Source organism: Labrus mixtus, chromosome 11 (genome assembly GCF_963584025.1).
Source record: "Labrus mixtus chromosome 11, fLabMix1.1, whole genome shotgun sequence".
Taxonomy (NCBI): domain Eukaryota; kingdom Metazoa; phylum Chordata; class Actinopteri; order Labriformes; family Labridae; genus Labrus; species Labrus mixtus.
Window position 1 is genome coordinate 2,941,750 of NC_083622.1, and position 20,000 is coordinate 2,961,749.

Sequence of the window (20,000 nt, forward strand, 5' to 3'; positions counted from 1 at the left end):
ACCATCACCATCACCATCATCATCATCATCAGTACCTACCAGTTACCGGAGCCGACGATACACACTTTGAGCGGAGCGGCCATGTGAGCAGCTGCAGTGTGTGTGTGTGTGTGTGTGTGTGTGTGTGTGTGTGTGTGTGTGTGTGTGTGTGTGTGTGACTGTTATCTAAAGAAACACCTGAGGAGCTGACACACACACACATGAACGCACACACCCAGAAAACCGCTGAGGAACAGACAGAAGAAGAGAAAGAAAGGGGGACGCGATGATCCCGGCCAACGCAGCGTCTTCTTCTGATGACGTCACTGCCCGTCGCACACAAACCTGTCGGGAGTTGTAGTTTTTCCACGAAAACGTTGACGTAACTGGTTTATATTACATAACGGGCTGACTTCATTAATTATGGATCATGTCTTTTGTTCTGTCACTTTATCATATAGATCATGGATTACGTCATACAGCAGAGATCGTATTTAATGATAAAGAGTGTAAAACAAACCTGTTCTGTTATGAGGATGTTAAAGAGGACAGGTTTGTTTGAGGTAGGCACATTTAGTCACACATCTCAGTGTTTGTCCCTGCAGAGAAGGAGCACATATTACTCTTTATATCTAGAGTTTTCTGTCCAGATCTGCTCATAAACCATTTCATTTGTGCAAGTGGCTTGATTTAATTTATGGTGAGAATGTGGAAAATCGATTATCCATGTTAAAAAAACAACCTTGTTGCTTGATTTGCATCTGTTTAATTAGTTTCTTTGCATTCCTACAATCGTGCATGAATGAAATAAAAACACGTAATAACACAAAAGTGTCACCAAATCAGAAACTGTATGAAAAAAAGTGTTTTAAGGTTGTATTAATAATGCAACTTTATCAGATGATAGGGGTACAAATGTAAACATTTACAATGCTGGACAGGAAGAAAAATGATGTGCATGTTGAACTTAAAACGTGACTCTGTGTGATCATGTGGAGGAGTTGTGTTTAAAGCCTTTGTGTGCTCGTTTTAATAATCCATTGCATAAAGCCACGGTGTGATACATCTCGGATGATGCTTTCTAGTGTTACTGCATTGTTGTGTGTGTGTGTGTATGTCCGGCTGAGGGGGAGGTGGGGTGGGGGGGGAGTATCCCAGGCTGAGGGGGAGTGACCAACCCGGGATTTCCAAAATAAAAAACGCAGTAACGTCATAGAAAGAGAGAGAGAGATATGGGAGAGAGAGAGGGAAAGGGAGAGAGAGAGAGAGAGAGAGAGAGAGAGAGAGAGAGAGAGAGAGAGCGCGCACCGCAGTAAAATAGTCGGAATATCCCCCTTGTGTGTCACAGAGTCGGAGCACAGCACACTCTCCTCTGCTCTCTTGTGGTTTCACCACTTTAAAAAATTCCACCTGAATCTGTGAGTTAAACCTCCTACTACTGCTCCTCCTCCTCCTCCTCCTCTTGTTTACGGCTGAGGAGCATCCTCCACACTCAGCAGAAGGATGAAGCCCGGTGGTTGGAGTTCGTGCAGGAGGCAGCAGCAGCAGCAGCAGCAAGTCGGCCAGGCTGCTCCGGAGCGCAGAGGGGGGTCCGGGTCCGGGTCCGGGACCGCGGACGGCGGCGACTCACGGCCGGTCCATCCGCAACACAACACAGCCCGGAGCAAGCGACACCTGGAGGGGGTCCTGAAGAAGTACACCAACCTGCTCCAGGGCTGGCAGAGCAGGTGGGTACCTGAGGGAGGGAGTGGGAGGTGTTGTTTTTATTCTGTAGGGGATTAAGAAAAACACATGTCGCTTAAATAATCATTATGGTATTATATAATATCCCTGCTGGATCAGAGCAGTGAATCCCACTCAATCTATATATGACATCCACATTTTTACAATTTCCTTCAGTGGAAGGAAAACTCTTAAATCTATTTCTAAAGATCTATTTATTTTATTTATAAGTTGGGCTTCATTCACAAAACAAATCAAGTATATGTTCACATTGATATCGAAGTCTACCGAAGTTAGACTCTTTTGAAAATAGATCATGTTTTCTTGGTTGGATGTGAGTGTTTGAGACATGGGCGTGAGGGGAAGGTGGGACCCTTACAGAGGCCCCAATAGAGGAGGAACGGGCCCTTATTTGGGATGAAACATTGTTTTTGTATTGATTTGTTGCTCTTTAAGTCATAGGAAAGGTCAAATTGGACGACGAACACGACTCTTAATTCTTAAAATCTTTCTTACATTTTTTTTTTTTTAGATCAGTGATTCCCAACTGGTGGGTCTGGAACTAAAGTGGGTCATGCAGACGTTTTTTAGTAGGTCAAGAATGTCTGCCTGGAAAAAGAAAATGGTGTCAAAAAGTCTACGAGGCGTCTTATCAACATGTTTGTTTTCTTCCATCTAAGCTGCACTATTTTTTTAATTCGATTTCTCATAAAGTCGTTGCTGGTGGGTCCTGAGGAGAGACCAAATGAGGACCTACCATTTTAGATGCTTAATACTGATTCAAATTCCAAAAAAGATGCAGATACCAATTTATTTCATAATTAAATTGCCATACAGTTTTTAAAGGTGTAACTCAAAGTGAAAGTAGTTTGAAGTAGTCACGATGCTGCGATATGATTCTAGCAGCAACAAAAACAAAAGATATCGATACCTGTTTAATAACCAAGGCAACAAAAATAGACCTTTTTAAAGATTGCAAGAAAACTCCTGCACATTGTCTAAATTGCACAAATACATCGGCAACTTTTAATTACTGAAAACATGTATGTAGTTTTAAGGATTCATTCTTCTTTTACACACCTTTCTTATGAAATTGATTTTTTTTTTTTAAGCTTCAGATCTTTTCAACAGTATCATCAGTATATCCTTTAAAAACATGCGGCATCGCAAAGTATAGAAGGAGGACAATTTTGACAATCTGTATAGTAACGCTTTTAACGGGTCGTTAGTGTAATGCAGTTGTAGTAATATCGCAGGGTTAGGGGATGCTGCGGTGGAGGGGCCCGATGTTATTCCTGGACCGCGCCTGGATTTAATTCACCTCTTTTGCATTGAACAAATACAGCCATGCACTCTCCCATTTAGGCCACATCGTTTTATAATCGAATTCTATCCATTCCTCATGTTTGAGTGAGGTGTATTATTTCATGAATGTCAATCGAATTCTCTCTGTGTGAGAGAAATAACAAAAAGCACTACCAATGTATATCTCTTTATAAGTCGACATTTCTTCAAGGTCACATCAAAACCAACTTCAGGCATCATCCACCTGAGGCACCGTCCTTTAAACCATCAGATCATGTCATCATTCATACAGTTTTCTTCTGCTCAGACTGAGTGAATGAACTGAAGCTCAGACGTGTTCACAGAGGAGGTGTGTGGGTGGGAGTCCCACAAACACTGAATGAGTCATCCAGGATCAGGAAAGCCCTGCACTCCTCTCCTGCATCTCAATACTTACCCCCCCCCCTCCTCTCCAGCCCTCTCACTGTTTCACCGCCCGTCCTCCCTCTCTCTCTTTTACTGTCCAAGTGGATCGATGGGAAAAGCATCCAAACGTGTAATGAGATCCGTGATCACACTTTGACAGCGTGCGGTGTACTTACTTCCTCTCAAACACACACACTCACTCACTCACAGCGCTGTACTTGGCTCTTGCACTCAGAGATACAAGATAAATTAAAGTTTGTGTGTGTGTGTGTGTGTGTGTGTGTGTGTGTGTGTGTCAGCAGGTTGCGTGTGTTTCTGAGGATGAAATGAATATCTCTGGTGTGTCAGCCTGAGGACCGATGACGCTGGTTCATTTTTGTATCTCCTCCCTGATTGTTTTTTTTTTTTCATTGTTGTTCTCACAGTCAGAGGGGATTATGTTGTTATTCTGCGGTTTACTCACGATACACATAGAGTTTAATGATAACAGTTTTTTGTCCCCAAGGACAGCTGCAGCCTCGAGAACTTGTCAAACTTTGCAGCGCTCAAACGTCATTATATCATTATTTTTTATCCTGGAGTTAGCTATCATTGCAGGGACCAGGAGCGTCATAGAATCAGGAGCAGAGGGGGGTGGCCTAGTGGTGCTCGTGGGTTTAGATCCTCTCAATGGACTGTTGTCTTTATCTACAACACCTTATGATTGGGCGGCATCCTTGTCTCCAGAGGAAGACTTGGAATTGATTTGTTTAGCGGCTTTGTTCAATCTGCCACACACCAACACCAAGCAGGCTCTGAAGCAGGACCAAGACCTCTGGACCTGAGGCCAGGATACGATACAGTCTTTACTATATGATAGGTGATACGGTGTGAAACGGTTAATACTAGACGTGTGATTAAAAATCGTGATTCTTATCTTCTGAGATTCATAACTTCCAAAAATCGTGTTTTTTTTGAGCTAATCAGTCAGATTCAGCCAGTCTCACAGACGACTGGAGTCGATCCCGAAGTATGGACTCATTCTAACATAGACTTTGAATCCAGAATACGTTTTGAATCAAAAATCGAATCTGAATCGAATCGTGACCCCAAGAGTCAAAATCAAATCGAATCGTGAGACATCCAAAGATTCCCAGCCCGAGTCAATACGATACAGTACGAGACGATATATGTATGAAACAGTACGATACAACACGATGGGATGTGATACGATTCGAAATGATGCGATACAGTACAACCACATACCATACGTTCCTTAATGTACTGTTTGATATCATTACACGAGATACGACACTTTACAATGAGATACATTTCAATACCTTCTTTTGGATGTGATGTGATACGATAATACCATACCTAACAAAACCATGTGATCATTGCTATGAGATGCCATACAATCTTTACTGTATGATGTGATAAGATACAAATATTCAGTACAATACACAGATTGTGATACAACACCATATGATACAGTACGATACGGTTTGATACTATATAAACATTACTTAACAATGCCAGTAGATATGATGGGATGGGTTTGATTCCAATACTAATACATTGGGATTTAATTTATTTTTAAAACGACACATTACAAATACTGCATCCCGACCCATCGTATTGCATCACATCGAGTTACATCACACACTTTTTTGTCGCCTTGGAAAAATGGTTATGGAGGGTTTAGCTTCCTCTACAAGGCAAGTTTATTTATAAATCACCTTTCAGACACCAGGCAATTCAAAGTGCTTTACAAAGGCACAAAAAAACATTTCAAACACTTCACAAGATAATAATAAGACAATAAACAAAACCTGAGATGGCAATACAAGTTGAGGTAAAAATAAGATCTACAGTAGAATCAATACACAAAACCAATACAAACAACATCCAAATATAAACAGAGAAGCACTTACCAATGAAAACCCCAAACAACACGTATTACACATTCACTATATTGAAAAAGATCTGCACAGTTTGGTTTGCTCTCGGGGACTCAGTATCGTCTGAGATCAGACTCAGAGTGCTGGATGTGAGACGAGTCAGGCGACGCTCAGCGCTGACCTAACTACAGCCAATTAAAGATATGTTCTTGTCTCTTTTTTTTTCTCTCCCTCTCTCTTCTCTTTGCAGGTATTTTGTTCTGGACCCAGAAGCCGGTCAGCTTCAGTACTTTCTGAATGAAGTCAGTAAAAATCAGCGACCCCCCCGAGGGTTCCTGCCCCTCCTCGGAGCGATGGTGATCTCCAGTGACAAGTTTCAATACATGTTCACGATCAAATCTAGCGCCGGGGATATGTACAAACTGAGAGGTGAGAGATGTGTCTTCATGCTTTGTTCAAAAGAAACCACAGTGAATAATCTGATGTCACATGTGTGGTGTTTTTAAACTCCTGCTGTGCAAAAAAAACCCAAAATATACTCTATAAAAAAAGGAAAATGTATATTTAGTAGGCTATATTCTTTAGGATGTAAGTTTGTGTTTGACGCAGACTTTTAAATCGAGGCTGTTGGAGTGTTTGTGACTGAAGCTTTCAAAGAGTTTCAGAAAGTTGAGCAGAGACATGGAGAAGTGGGACAGATCTCTGGGGAAGATGTCTTGTTGTGCAGTCAGAAGTCAGAATAGGACTGTAAAAAACCAGACCTCAATTTCCATAGAATACCGTCGCCTTTTTATATAAAACGCAGACGTCCATACATCTTCTATAGCTGCGTTTCTTGTCCTTGCCTCTGGCCAGGCAGTACGTCGATCCTTAATGCACCAAAAACCATCGGCCAAGTTTTGGAATTCAATGTCCTCGACATTACTGCGAAGTACAACATTGAATGCGTCAAGCGATTTCTCTTCTATGAGGTTTCCTTAAGTACAGATTTTGGGTTTCTCAACAAGGTGTAAGAAGAAATCTGTCTGTCCACACTGTAATTTTGGTCATTTGGTAGGATCCTTGACCCACTGAGAGGACAGAGAGTACGGGTCAGGAAACCTCCCCCCATTGCTAAGTGTTAGCTTGTTACTGTAAAAAAAATTGTCTTCCACTTCCAAACATTTTAAATAAATGGAGAAGGCGTTTAGATGGTCGATAACTTTGTGACATGAACTGTCTGCATGCTATTGCTGGCTATCTTTCTGCCATCAGTTGGGCCACGCCCACAAATCACATCATCACTGAGTACGTACAAACACAAAAATGGTCCATGCTTTTGTGTTTTGTGCAGATATGTGAATTTAAATACATTTTTGACATGATATTAATTTGGACTCAGATTGAGACATCACGAGCAAGAAGTCAAACGTGTGGTCTAATATCATGTTAGCACTTAGTTAGAGTTCAAACAAGATAGTTTCTAGTTACTATGACCTTCAAACCTTTCTCGTTGAAACACATATATTAAGACGATACTATTTAATGCATTTCAATGAGATAGTAAAAAACCCACAATATCGATAACTGTTTTGAACAAAAATCGATAAAATGACTCCCAATATTGAGTTTTTTCTTGTTTCTGATTTCTAAAAATTGCAAGCGAACTCCTGCACACTGTTTACGTTATACACACATACGGTAGCAACATGACATTACTGTACATTACATAACTGTAATAAAGACTGTGCCCTCTCTCTCTTTCATATGCTGAAGCTTTTGAATAAGAAACTGACAGAAGATTTACATTTTTTCTCAAAGCTTACTGATAGTATCGATAATTAAAACAACAGAGATTGTATCGTTTTAAAACATGTGGTAACAGAAAAGTGTTGAAGCATCGAAACATTTGACAACCTTGATAACAAGTATGGAGTCATGTCGGTGTATTTACAGAACACTGAAATAAACAAGCAATGACCATGAAAACAACGGAGGAATGATCGGAAATAAACAGGAAGAAATAAGAGGATTAAAAAGCAATCGTGATAAAAGGTCGTAAACTTGACGGTATTGCACAACAATGGAAACTGTATGTGTGTATTACACACACACTCACACACACTCACACACACTCACACACACTCACACACACTCTGACACTGTGCGATCTTCTTCTTCTTGTCAGCTCTGGACGCTCAGCAGCAGGAGTTATGGATGACTCAGCTTCAACTGTGCTCCAGACGCCACTCTGACAGCAAGGTACACACACACGCGCACACACACACACACACACACACACACACACACACACACACACACACACACACACACACACACACGTGGTTGCAGTTCGGGCGCAAGAGTCTAATGTTGCATTTTGTTGACGCCCTAAAGACATTTTCACGTCATGTCCTCATAAAACATTTCAGACAGTTTGCCCATGAAATCTTCCTGAGCTGCTCATTCAAACATGTGACTCACAGGGTGAAGTTATTCCTGACAGACTGGAGATGGGGGGTCTCAGATAGGGGGGCAAGAGATGTTGTAAAAAACAGAAGTTGCAGATAACCAACACTCTGGACGTAGCAGAGTCCCACATCATAAGGAATGTTTTTAGCCTTTATATCAATGCTACTTGTAATTTGACTTATTCTTAACATCAAACAAGTGGTGAAGAACATTCTGACGAGCAGAAAGAGCCTCATCAGTGCAGGATTATTGAAACTCACTGGTTGCTCGCTGGTCACACATTTTGAATGTCATCACCCCCGCCTGCTCGCTCTTGGTTAAATTTTCCTGAAATGACCCGCTGCATTCACACAGAAGCTCAGCCGACTTCAAGCAGAAAATGTACTGGGACGAGTCGCGGGGAAAAGGTCATCCATTTGTGTTCAAACATGCAGATAACACAGGAAGTTTTGTGCACTTCAATAATAATAGTTACCTCTTTTGGACAGATTATTATTAATTTCCAGTGAGACTAAGTCTGTCCATGAAAACAAATGTTACAGTTAAGTGAAAGAAAGACTTTTGGTTAAAAAAAAATCCATTACGATATTAAATAAAGTTTCCTCGCTAATGAAACAATAGCCTATTTAACATTTGCACTCCTGAAAATTTCTAGTAAACTTCTGGCCGACTGCCCCTGAAACGTTTCTCTGCACCTCACAGTGGGCGACTATCCCTGTTTGACATGCAGGGCTGGGGGGTCTCAGGAGACAGTCCCGACTTTGAAAGAATGACACAGAAGTGATGAACGAAGCAGCAAAGTCTGTTCTGCTAAAGCTTCAATGAGAAATTCTGCCTTCATATGAATTCTACGTGCAGTTTACACATTGACAATATTAGCTACAGAGTTGAGAAGAAAATACTTGCAAACAGAAAAACATAATGAAGCAGTTTCATGACTTACATGGAGCTTGCACCAGTCTTGAGAATCTGGATGGAGGCACACCGGTCTATAAATGTCCTACCCTTCCTGGCTTGCAGTGAACTTTCCTGATTATATCCAGCTGCCTTCTTACATTACCTTACCTGGAATTCATGCAGAAACTTAATTGGAGGCTAGCAGGAAAAACTGTGGGTAAACTCAGAGTCCATCCATCTGTACCGCTTTGCCCATTCAGGGTATGCGCTGACATATAGAGACAGACAACCAGCCACGCTCACATGCACACAATTCAGAGTCACCTTTTTGGACTGTACCGACTCCGGCGTCCATGCAAACAACAGGGAGTCGAACCAGGAACCTTCTCTCTGTGAGGTAACAGCGCTAACCACTTCAACCACCGTGCATCTGTAAAGTCAGAGTGAAAACAATATCTGATTGCTGTCACACATGCAGCTCAATTGTAAGAAAAAAAAACGTCGGTAAGTCAGAGTTTTTGTGCAAGTGTGAAAGCACCAACTGTCTCTTGAACATAAACCATGAGTGTCTGGATGGTGTGACACAAAACGTGTTGCGATCTGCAGAAACTAGCTTGACATTGTTGTATTATTCTGTGAGACCAGTCTGGACTTTAAATCGATCTTCATCCTTTATACTTTATGCATTGATCCTCTTCTCCTCTCCGCCCTCTTATTGGATTACAGCTCCTCTGAATGTTCGGAGAAGTGCTCGGTCAGACGGACCGGTTTGGTTTCTGGACTTAATGGACCAGACTTCATTTTCATCCTCTTGCATGTTTAAGGCCCTCTGCTGTATTCTGCTTATTCAGCCCCGCTTTTCCTTCCTCTGAGCTCAGACAGCTGAACACTCAGTGATGTGATTGGAGTAAAGTGCTTCCTGTCACTGCTTTTGTCCTTCTAGAGACCTCGCAGTGACTTCAGAGTTTTGATAAAGAGGAGAGGTGACAAGGACCGCGTGGTTTATTTATAATCTGAGTTGTTCTGAGAGAACTTCACTCTGATGGATCCATCGTCTGCTTCAAAGTCAGCTCTGAGCTTTTCAATCAAAGTTTTTGTCTTGAACAAACACAGAGTTTGTTTAAGTCGTTGGTGTATGTGTGTTGTCATTACACACCTAACTATGAACAGGCTGTTTAACAGAGGGAGCAAGCAGATGAATAGAAGTGTTATCTATTTTAAAATAATATCATATTTTGAAATGAAACGTAATAGTTATAAATTAGCATTATTTGAACATTTTCATTACTATTTGTGCAAATGTATCTGTAGCCTTCGTCACCCTTTATTAAACATCAAGACAAGGAAAGTCATTTCAAGATGTACTGAAACATATTTTCCTTTTCACAGAGTCTGATTAACAAACTACTACAGAGCAATTACTCCTCCTCGGCTCTCCAAATATCAGTCTGTGTCTCCATCTGTGTCTGCAGAGAGAGAGCTCTGATTTTGCTCTCTCTCCAGTTTTTACTGTGATGATCTTTGTTCCAAACAGTGAGAGGACAAAAAGAGCTTATGCAGCACATGAATATATTTATAATAAAAGGATGTGAGTCAGCTGGCTGCAGAGACAGAGTCTATCCTCTGTCGGTCCTCTGTCTGTTTACTGTCAGACATCTCTACGTCCTGTCTTTTGACTCCGTAAGTCCTCTGTCTTTTGACTCTGTCTGTTTACTTTTTACTGTTAGACCTCTCTCTGTCCTCTTTTGTCTCTTCACTGTCGGACCTCATTCTGTCCTCTCTCTTGACTCTGTCGGACCTCTCTCTGTCCTCTTTTGTCTCTTCACTGTCGGACCTCATTCTGTCCTCTCTCTTGACTCTGTCGGACCTCTCTCTGTCCTCTTTTGTCTCTTCACTGTCGGACCTCATTCTGTCCTCTCTCTTGACTCTGTCGGACCTCTCTCTGTCCTCTTTTGTCTCTTCACTGTCGGACCTCATTCTGTCCTCTCTCTTTATGGTCGGACCTCTCTCTGTTCTCTCTCTTGACTCTGTCAGACCTCATTCTGTCCTCTCTCTTGACTCTATCGGACGTCTCTCTGTCCTCTTTTGTCTCCTTACTGTCGGACCTCTCTCTGTCCTTTTTTGTCTGTTTACTGTCGGACCTCATTCTGTCCTCTCTCTTGACTCTGTCGGACCTCTCTCTGTCCTCTTTTGTCTCTTTACTGTCGGACCTCATTCTGTCCTCTCTCTCGACTCGGTCGGACCTCTCTCTGTCCTCTTTTGTCTGTTTACTGTCGGACCTCATTCTGTCCTCTCTCTCGACTCGGTCGGACCTCTCTCTGTCCTCTTTTGTCTGTTTACTGTCGGACCTCATTCTGTCCTCTCTCTCGACTCCTTCGGACCTCTCTCTGTCCTCTTTTGTCTCTTTACTGTCTGACCTCATTCTGTCCTCTCTCTTGACTCTGTCCGACCGCTCTCTGTCCTCTTTTGTCTCTTTACTGTCAGACCTCATTCTGTCCTCTCTCTCGACTCCGTCGGACCTCTCTCTGTCCTCTTTTGTCTGTTTACTGTCGGACCTCATTCTGTCCTCTCTCTCGACTCCTTCGGACCTCTCTCTGTCCTCTTTTGTCTCTTTACTGTCTGACCTCATTCTGTCCTCTGTCTCGACTCCGTTGGACAGCTCTCTGTCCTCTTTTGTCTCTTTACTGTCGGACCTCATTCCGTCCTCTCTCTTGACTCTGTCCGACCGCTCTCTGTCCTCTTTTGTCTCTTTACTGTCGGACCTCATTCCGTCCTCTCTCTTAACTCTGTCGGACCTCTCTCTGTCCTATTTTGTCTCTTTACTGTCGGACCTCATTCTGTCCTCATCTCTTACAAACAGGCTGGAGGTTACACCTGCAGAGGCAGAAATGCAAAAAAAAATTTGCAGTTCCACTTGAGGCCAGAAAAAAACTATTTAATCCCCATAGGGCCCCAAGTGGAAATGTCAAGTTTACAACAGACATACATATTTTCACAGCCTGGTACAAAAAAAGTTGCAGAGCACACAGAAGTTGGTTTAAGTTGCTTGATTATTCATAGGTGTGTTTTAGATATAACGTGGATCAAACCAATCAGAGTGTGAGCTCTCACTCACTTTAAGAGCCAGGTGCGCCTGCAGGCTGGAGCGTTGTTATTGACATGAACGCACTCCAGCCGACTAATTTAACTTCTCTCCTTTCACGGTGCCACTGAAGACACACAGGACACTTGAATGAAATATATGTTGAAAATATGTTGATGGCAGAAAAGAGTAAAACATGATGGAGAGCTTGCTGTCGGCCGTGGGAGTGAACGAGGGATCTAGGAGACAGCAGGGAGCGATTCTTCATAATCTGACATTACCAGACCTGCCTGGAAGGTCCTAGATGTGGGGAAAACATTTTGTTTTTACAAAACTACGGACGCAAAGTTTAAGCTTGTGATATTGATAGGAAGGATTTGAATGTGTTGTATCTGTGGAAGTGTGTGTTTTAATGTATGTTTGTTTTGCACACAGGATTTGAACTGTGATCACACTGAGTCTTGTTTTAGCTCCTCTCTGTTGAAGTGAGATGATGACTCAGCCTCTCCTGAGAGTCTGTGATGTGAGTGAAGAACAATTTCCGGCTGTGGGTTTTTGTAACTGAGAGTGTCTGAGAATGTGTGTATGTGTGTGTGAGAGAGAGAGTGTGTGTTAGCAGGATAGACAACACATGAAATTACACACTAAGAGACATTTTTATATGTCTGCATCTAACCTGTGTTTGCGCTGTTTTATTTCCCTGCCTACCAGAGACACTTAAAACCAGACAATAACAGCATCCAGTGTTTGCTTTGTTGGAGAAGTGTTGTGATGTTTTTAAAAAAGAAGTATTGCCATAAATTATTATTTTTTTGTACTAATGCTACTGGTGTGCAATGATTGAATGCAGCTCTTAGCTGATTGTGCTCCCATGTAAAGGATAAGGAAAGGCATTTTCAGTCATCTCATTATTCGATAACGCTCCTTACCTTATGAATGAATTAACGTTTATTCACAAATTGTATATTTTTGGCTATTGTTTGCCGTGATTGTGCAGGAGGTTACCTGAATAAGAAATCACCAAATATTGGGTGTCTATGACTTCTATTTTTGTTCTCATGGTATTAAAACAGGTATCACTACTGTTTGATTCTGACTATCATGTCTAAAACTCTGGTATTGTGACAGCACATACATGATGTGTAGTAATACCCTCCTTTAAGAGGTAAAAGTCTGACACGCTCAAACTTCCAAAGCTAAAAGAGAAAATGTGAGAATCCTGGGTTGTTCCTGTGCTGTAAGCTAGAGGAGCTGCTTTTATCAGTCAGTGAGCTGTTACCATGACGCTGACGTTAACATGAATATCATAAATACTGTGTTTCTGTGTGTTCAGGCGATGAGTCCAGATGAAGGCCAGCAGAAGAACCTGGTGAACTCCGTAGAGTGTCTGGCCACTCGAAGAGGACCGCTCTCTGCTCTGGATGAGGTAACATGTCATGTGTATACAGTCGCCAACATTTTCATTAGTCAAGGACCAGAGAAAAAAAGAATAATCTACTCACTGCTTATATGGATGTTATATAAGTGTGTTTAGTAAAAGGTCACTCCGTGTCAATTTATGTGCAATATGAAGCTACGAGCTAACTAACATTAGCCTGCTAACACAACAATATAGGACACAGGTGATTGCAGCTCGAGCGAAAGGACAATTTTGTCCCCTGCTTGCACTTAATGGTGCTTAATTATGGTGCGTTCTAAATGATAACTCCTCCATGTGAACGTGAGTGTAGAGGGGTTGGAGGTGTGTCGCTGGAGGAGAGCGGAGGCTACAGAATAGCAGAGTTGTCACCAAAAACAGCAGTTTGTTTTGGTTTAATGCCGTGGGGACACCTTGTAGCCCCCCTTATTGACCTCTGACAGTCCTTGGACTCTGATTTGAGAAAGTAATATTTTTTTCCCCCTGTATGTCCAGTATGTATTGCAAAAATTGAAGCTAAAGATGACTTTGACTTTTGACTAATAAGGGGCGGTTAGCAAAGCTATGTGTGTCTAAAGCAGACAGGAGTTTCCTGGGGCCTAGCAGGAATAAAAACAGGTATATTTTTAAAAAATGTGTTAAGACTACAGAGATAACGGTAGGAAGGAGGGAGCAGAATGTGCGAGCGAAGACGGGGGAATCCAATTGAAGTGTTGGGCCTGCTCCTGAAAGTTTGCTGTATTGCATCACAAAGGTGTGGAGTTTCTCCTGCCCATATTGCATTAGACACCATGTGAGAGCGTGACCTCCTCTTTACCTGTGTGTAATGGTGTCTATGGGAGGTGTGGGCTCAGCCGAGTGCCCTGAACAACGAGGAGATATTGAAACTGTATGTACCTGTTCCTATTTATGTGTCCATGTCTGTGTTGGTCTCTAAAGTAAGGCGTGGTCACTTGCCTTTGTCAAACCAGAAACAACAAAAACAGTATCTGAAAAAGAAGTGCTCATGATGGATTCATGTTGGGTCTTTGTAGATAATATATCTCTCTCTCTCCTCCTCTCCCACTGAAGGACCTGCTCCTCTTCAAGGCCACCTCTGCAGCCACTCTGAGCTGCTTGGGTGGGTGTCTCTCCATGCTGCAGCACAACGTGGTCCAGGCTCTCAACCAGAACCAGAACCACATCGGCAGTCCCAGCCTGAGCCACAGTTCAGCCGGTTTGAGCCCGTCGGCCCCCGCGGAGAGAGTCAGGCCCAGGAGTGTGCACACGGCAGAGCCCGGAGGTCTGAGGTCCAGCAGTCAGAGCCCGACACCCAGCTTCAGTGAGAGTCCGAAACACACCAGTACCACCAATCACATCCAGAACCAGAGCCCGCTACGAGCTCCTGCAGCTGAGCTGAGAGACGGGAGGACAGGTTAGAAATCTCTTTCACGTCTTCGTCTCATAATCACCTAACGGGTTGAAACAGCATTTTGATAAGTGCGGACATCTGCACGTCACTTATATAAGGCAAGGCAAGTTTGTTTATGTTGCACATTTCAACAACAAGGCAATTCAAAGTGCTTCACACAAGACATCAACAGCAGACAGAGGAAAGAAAAGAAAAATTTAAATAGAAAATTTAAAAACAACTGAAATTATTAAATCTGAAAATATGTTCAAATAAAAAATATTGAAATGAAATTAATTTAAATAAATAAAAATAAAAATAAAATAAAAGTAAAGAAATTAAAAGAGTTTAAAAAAAGTGCAGAGTAAAAGTTAAAAAAAAGGAGCTAAGAGTTTCAGCAGACCTGCAGTTTTCTGGGAGTTGGTTCCAGATATGAGGAGCATAGAAACTGAATGCAATAAATTAATTAATAAAATGGCGGTCAATGGATGGAATGACTGCTTTACAAGAATGAATGGGACTAAAACCTGAGGGCGGGCAGTAAAGCAACATGTCCAGCTGGATGCCAACTGACTTAAAACTGTGGGGGAAAAAAAGTCTGTCTTTGTCAGACCAGGAAGAAGAAGTCTAAATAATTTTCTATTGTTGCTGCATCCTGCACAATAACCTTAATTGTGATTTTAGGCTCAATTGAATCAATCGGATTGATTTATTGATTGAAATCATAGCAGTCAGATAATCAAAGGAAAAGAGAAATGTAACAATATGAGCAGAAACAAGAGTGCAGACCAAATGTGTTGCTATACCATACAAAAAACGATGCATTGTTAAAGGTGCTAAACTAATTCAGAACCAAACTGATCTTGTTTTACATCATTTTAAAGCTGAAGATGAACTTGTTTTATATGCTTACACTCCGTGGTTACAAACCCTTTGAATGACCTCATATCCTTCAAGGAGCCTCAATGACAGTTTTCCTCCCAGTCTCACTGCTGGTGACGATCTTCATAATACCATTATCACCATTATGTGTGTGAGTCCATCTCCGTTAGTCTGTTAGGTAATGAATCACATTCAGACTAATGAAACCCGCTGTAGCTTCGCTGCTTGAGTGCTGAATTGATGCGAGGAGGCGTTGTTTGTATTTTATTTAAAAATCTTTGGATTAATAGTTCTTGACACAGTATGGATTATTTTTCCTCCTTCAGATGCCTCTATGGGATGGTCCCGGTGTGCCTCTGAGAAGAAGGTGAAGAATGGAGCTCTTCCGTCCTCCTCCACCTGTCAGTCTTCATCGCAGACAGACAAAGACACAGTCTGTCCTCCTCAGGTAAAACTCTACATTATTTTATTATACCTCACTGATCTCCTTAACGTATACTTTACATCCCATTATAAGTCACTGCACAATTCTCAAATCCAAAAAAAAAACACCAAATGTTGTCTTGTTGCTCCACCCGTTGGTGCGGTGGGACTTGGCCTCAGTGTCCAAAGTGAATTACACTGATTTTATAATAGTTTAAAAAACACTCATATTTATCACCATGCTCATTGTGCAAGTCCTAAAGTGCAAAGTTTAACACCCAACCATCAGAGCCTTGAACACATAAAACACTGTTTGTGCTCATACTAATGAAAAGTAATGCACAATAATTCAGGTTAAACTTGATACTCCTGAGAATCCTACATTCTTACCTGAGACATATGAGTCACCTCTCTTGGGGAGAGGACAAACAGGAAGAACAGCATTGTACTCCTCTGAGTAACAAAATGCCAACTTAGAGTTTGGATTTTATTGGACGCCATGATGAGTTTCAAAATGTAGCTTTTAGTTTTTGTGCCTAAAACGAACTAAAAAGGACTGATTCACATGAACAATGATTATACAGAAGGAAAACTGACACTTAAAGGCTTAATATGTGATTTTTCACACTTAAATGTAATAGAAATCAAGTATCTCCTCTGAAAATAACTCTGTGAGTCATGACTGTCTACAATGGGTGTAACACCCGAGTCCCACTGTCTGTGATGTTTTCCGAGTTTTCCGAGTCCTATCTTCAGTTTGTTTACATCGCCCGGACGGCCGGCTGACTCCTCCCCTCGTGTATAAAAGTTGTTTAATTGAGGGACTAGAGAAAAGAAGAATAACATACTGTACTCACTGCTTAACTGTGTTTCTAGATCACGCTCATTTCAGGTAAATTTACATGCAGTGTGAAGATACGAGCATAATAAAGATTGCTAGCATTAGCATGCTAACACAACGACGCAGGGCGAGTTGTTTTGGTTTCATGCTGGTGCTCAAGGGCGACATCTGCTGGATCAAAAAAATCACATATAAAGCCTTTAAGGTTACCCAAAAGAGCTCTTAGCACACAATACAGTAAATAAAGAAAGAATCAAACTAATACATTTGACCATTTCCCCACCTCGTCAGTGCAGTACGGTTATTTTTCTATAAGTTTGTAACTCATGTAGGCCAAAGAGCTGTGGTATATCATAGCCCTAATAACACATTGTTATGTTATATATGTAACCCCGCCAAAAACAGGAATATTTTATAAACAGAGGATGTTCACAGGTTCTTCTGGATGTTGGGAAAACTCTGCAGCTTGCATCATGGCCAGCCTTTTGCATTTCATATTTTGTCATTTCATGTATAAAGCAATCGTTTTCAGTCTCTGTAGAGTAAGGTCTAGCATGAATTGCTGGTAGAAAAGAGAATCACTCACCAGAAACAGTGTGGTGGTCCTTTAATTTTCTTTAAACCCTCCAGCTGCCCTCCAGTGGAGATCCAGTTTTCTCTCCAAATGTCTTCTGCATTCCCACATGCTCCCTCCCCCTCTCCCTTTAATGAGCGTCATCGATCTCAGTCATTGGACCAGAGATGGACTCAGTGAAGTGCTCATGTCTGTTATGCATCGTATCCATCTTTCTTCACTCTGCATGTTTGTGCTTATGTAATTAACACATTTAAATATTAACATTCTCTTCATATCGCGTATTGGAAACAGCAGTTTGATGTCAGTGTTTTTACAGTTTTAGTGTTTTTTAAATGTCAGTATGAAGCAAAGAGAAAGCCTTAGACGTGTCTTAAACCCTGCATTCTGTCTGATGGCCAGCAGGGGGCAGAAAATACTGAGGCAATAAATAAAGTAGAAGAAGGGTATTCTTTCCAGAGACTTCTATACAATTAGATTTATTTTGTACCTAATAAACATTTTCCTAACTCCAAATATGAGAGGAGTTTTTCATCACTCTTCTTCAAACCTCCTCACATCTTCACATCTCTCCTCATGTGAAGAAATCCTTCCTCCTCCACCGTCATGGAGGATCATTCAATCCCCTAAAAATCCCCTAAACGACATATATATATATACACCTGGTGTCTCCTCCTGGTGTCTCCTCCTGGTGTCTCCTCCTGGTATCTCCTTCTGTTGTCTCCTCCTGGTGTCTCCTCCTGTTGTCTCTCCCTGGTGTCTCCTTCTAGTGTCTCCTCCTGGTGTCTCCTTCTTGTGTCTCCCCCTGGTGTCTCCTTCTAGTGTCTCCTTCTTGTGTCTCCCCCTGGTGTCTCCTTCTAGTGTCTCCTTCTTGTGTCTCCTCCTGGTGTCTCCTTCTTGTGTCTCCTCCTGGTGTTTCCTCCTGGTGTGTCTCCTCCTGGTGTTTCCTCCTGGTGTGTCTCCCCCTGGTGTCTCCTTGTGGTTTCTCTCCCTGGTGTCTCCTTCTAGTGTCTCCTTCTTGTGTCTCCCCCTGGTGTCTCCTTCTTGTGTCTCCTCCTGTTGTCTCCTTCTTGTGTCTCCCCCTGGTGTCTCCTTCTTGTGTCTCCCCCTGGTGTCTCCTTCTTGTGTCTCCTCCCGGTGTCTCCTTCTTGTGTCTCCTCCTGGTGTCTCCTTCTTGTGTCTCCCCCTGGTGTCTCCTTCTTGTGTCTCCTCCTGGTGTCTCCTTCTTGTGTCTCCCCCTGGTGTCTCCTTGTGGTTTCTCTCCCTGGTGTCTCCTTCTTGTGTCTCCCCCTGGTGTCTCCTTCTTGTGTCTCCCCCTGGTGTCTCCCTCTTGTGTCTCCCCCTGGTGTCTCCCCCTAGTGTCTCCCTCTTGTGTCTCCTCCTGGTGTCTCCCCCTAGTGTCTCCCTCTTGTGTCTCCTCCTGGTGTTTCCTCCTGGTGTCTCCTTCTTGTGTCTCCCCCTGGTGTCTCCTCCTGGTGTCTCCTTCTTGTGTCTCCCCCTGGTGTCTCCTTGTGGTTTCTCTCCCTGGTGTCTCCTTCTTGTGTCTCCTTCTTGTGTCTCCCCCTGGTGTCTCCTTCTTGTATCTCCTCCTGGTTTCTCCTTCTTGTGTCTCCTCCTGGTGTCTCCTTCTTGTGTCTCCCCCTGGTGTCTCCTTCTAGTGTCTCCTTCTTGTGTCTCCTTCTAGTGTCTCCTTCTTGTGTCTCTTTCTAGTGTCTCTCCTTCTAGTGTCTCCTTCTAGTGTCTCCCCCTGGTGTCTCTCCCTGACACTGCAGTTGTGAGTGAAAGCTGGCCTCAGTCATGAGTGGTAAACTCACTCTCCAGATAAGCGGCTCCCTCTGGGAATTTATTGTTGCATTTATGCATTTATTTATTTAAGTATCAAATAAATCAGACGATAAGACTTTTTTTTGGTGGGTGTTTGTTGAGGAATAAATCAAAGGTCTTATATCTGGGCCATTAAGGTTCATAAAAAAGGGTTTACCTCAAATTTTTTTCAATTTTTCTATCCATCGTTATGTAAACATTTTTTTTAATTTACATTTTTGGCGTTTTTTTTAACCTTGATTGTATAAGACAGCTGAAGAGAGACGACAAAGACTAAAGCCTCTGTACTGTACATGGTGTTTTGTAAACTTGTACACTTGTGTTAAGTCTGCAGTCTTTGCATTTCTGCAGCTTTCAGCATCATCATCAACATCATCTGCTCTCACATTTTAATGCCGTAGTGGGTTTCAACAAAGGTGAAGGTGGAGTCTAGAAGCTGAAATAGTTGTTAGACCTTTAGGGACCGTGAATCAGCAGCAGCTACACACTCTTGACAAACACACATTCATTTTATTAGCTCAGCCAAGAAAACTTCATCAGTGTTTGTGGAGAAAAAAAACAACACACCTCATATTTAATTGATTCATATCATAAACACATCAATACTCTTGTGTGTCTATCATGTGTAGGTGCTGATGTTTAGGAGTCAGATGATCTTATAATCTCCTGGTTGCCATGACGGCAAACGAGGAATTACAAGTTTAACCTGAATCCATCTGATGGGAGGAGGATTAACTCAAGATTATAGCCAAGTGTCTCTGATTCTTCAGCGGCGTCCCACTCGCTCCAACGCTCACAGCCCTGAATCAGGCGCCGTGTGTGTTTAGGCGTAATATGAAATAATGTATTCATGTGACCCGTGTTTTAACATACCGTTATGTTTCAGTCTCCTGATCATGTTTGTGCTGAAAACAGTCATGTGTGCTCA

The 20,000-nt window shown here is 42.2% G+C and overlaps 2 protein-coding genes and 1 long non-coding RNA gene across 3 annotated transcripts in view; 2 read left to right on the forward strand and 1 right to left on the reverse strand.

Moving 5' to 3' along the window:
* gpd1l (glycerol-3-phosphate dehydrogenase 1 like) overlaps positions 1-289 on the reverse strand; it is an 11,522-nt gene extending 11,233 nt beyond the window's left edge. The window contains exon 1 of the mRNA XM_061049605.1: positions 40-289. Coding sequence (XP_060905588.1) covers positions 40-83 — 44 coding nt within the window. The 5' untranslated portion in view covers positions 84-289. The remainder of the gene's footprint in view (positions 1-39) is intronic.
* LOC132983361 (uncharacterized) overlaps positions 1-20,000 on the forward strand; it is a 72,594-nt gene that overhangs the window by 23,705 nt on the left and 28,889 nt on the right. The window lies entirely within an intron of this gene.
* Positions 1,255-20,000, forward strand: part of LOC132983314 (oxysterol-binding protein-related protein 10-like) — a 37,701-nt gene continuing 18,955 nt past the window's right edge. The window contains exons 1-6 of the mRNA XM_061049578.1: positions 1,255-1,706; positions 5,542-5,720; positions 7,459-7,532; positions 13,055-13,147; positions 14,210-14,552; positions 15,737-15,858. Coding sequence (XP_060905561.1) covers positions 1,483-1,706; positions 5,542-5,720; positions 7,459-7,532; positions 13,055-13,147; positions 14,210-14,552; positions 15,737-15,858 — 1,035 coding nt within the window. The 5' untranslated portion in view covers positions 1,255-1,482. The remainder of the gene's footprint in view (positions 1,707-5,541; positions 5,721-7,458; positions 7,533-13,054; positions 13,148-14,209; positions 14,553-15,736; positions 15,859-20,000) is intronic.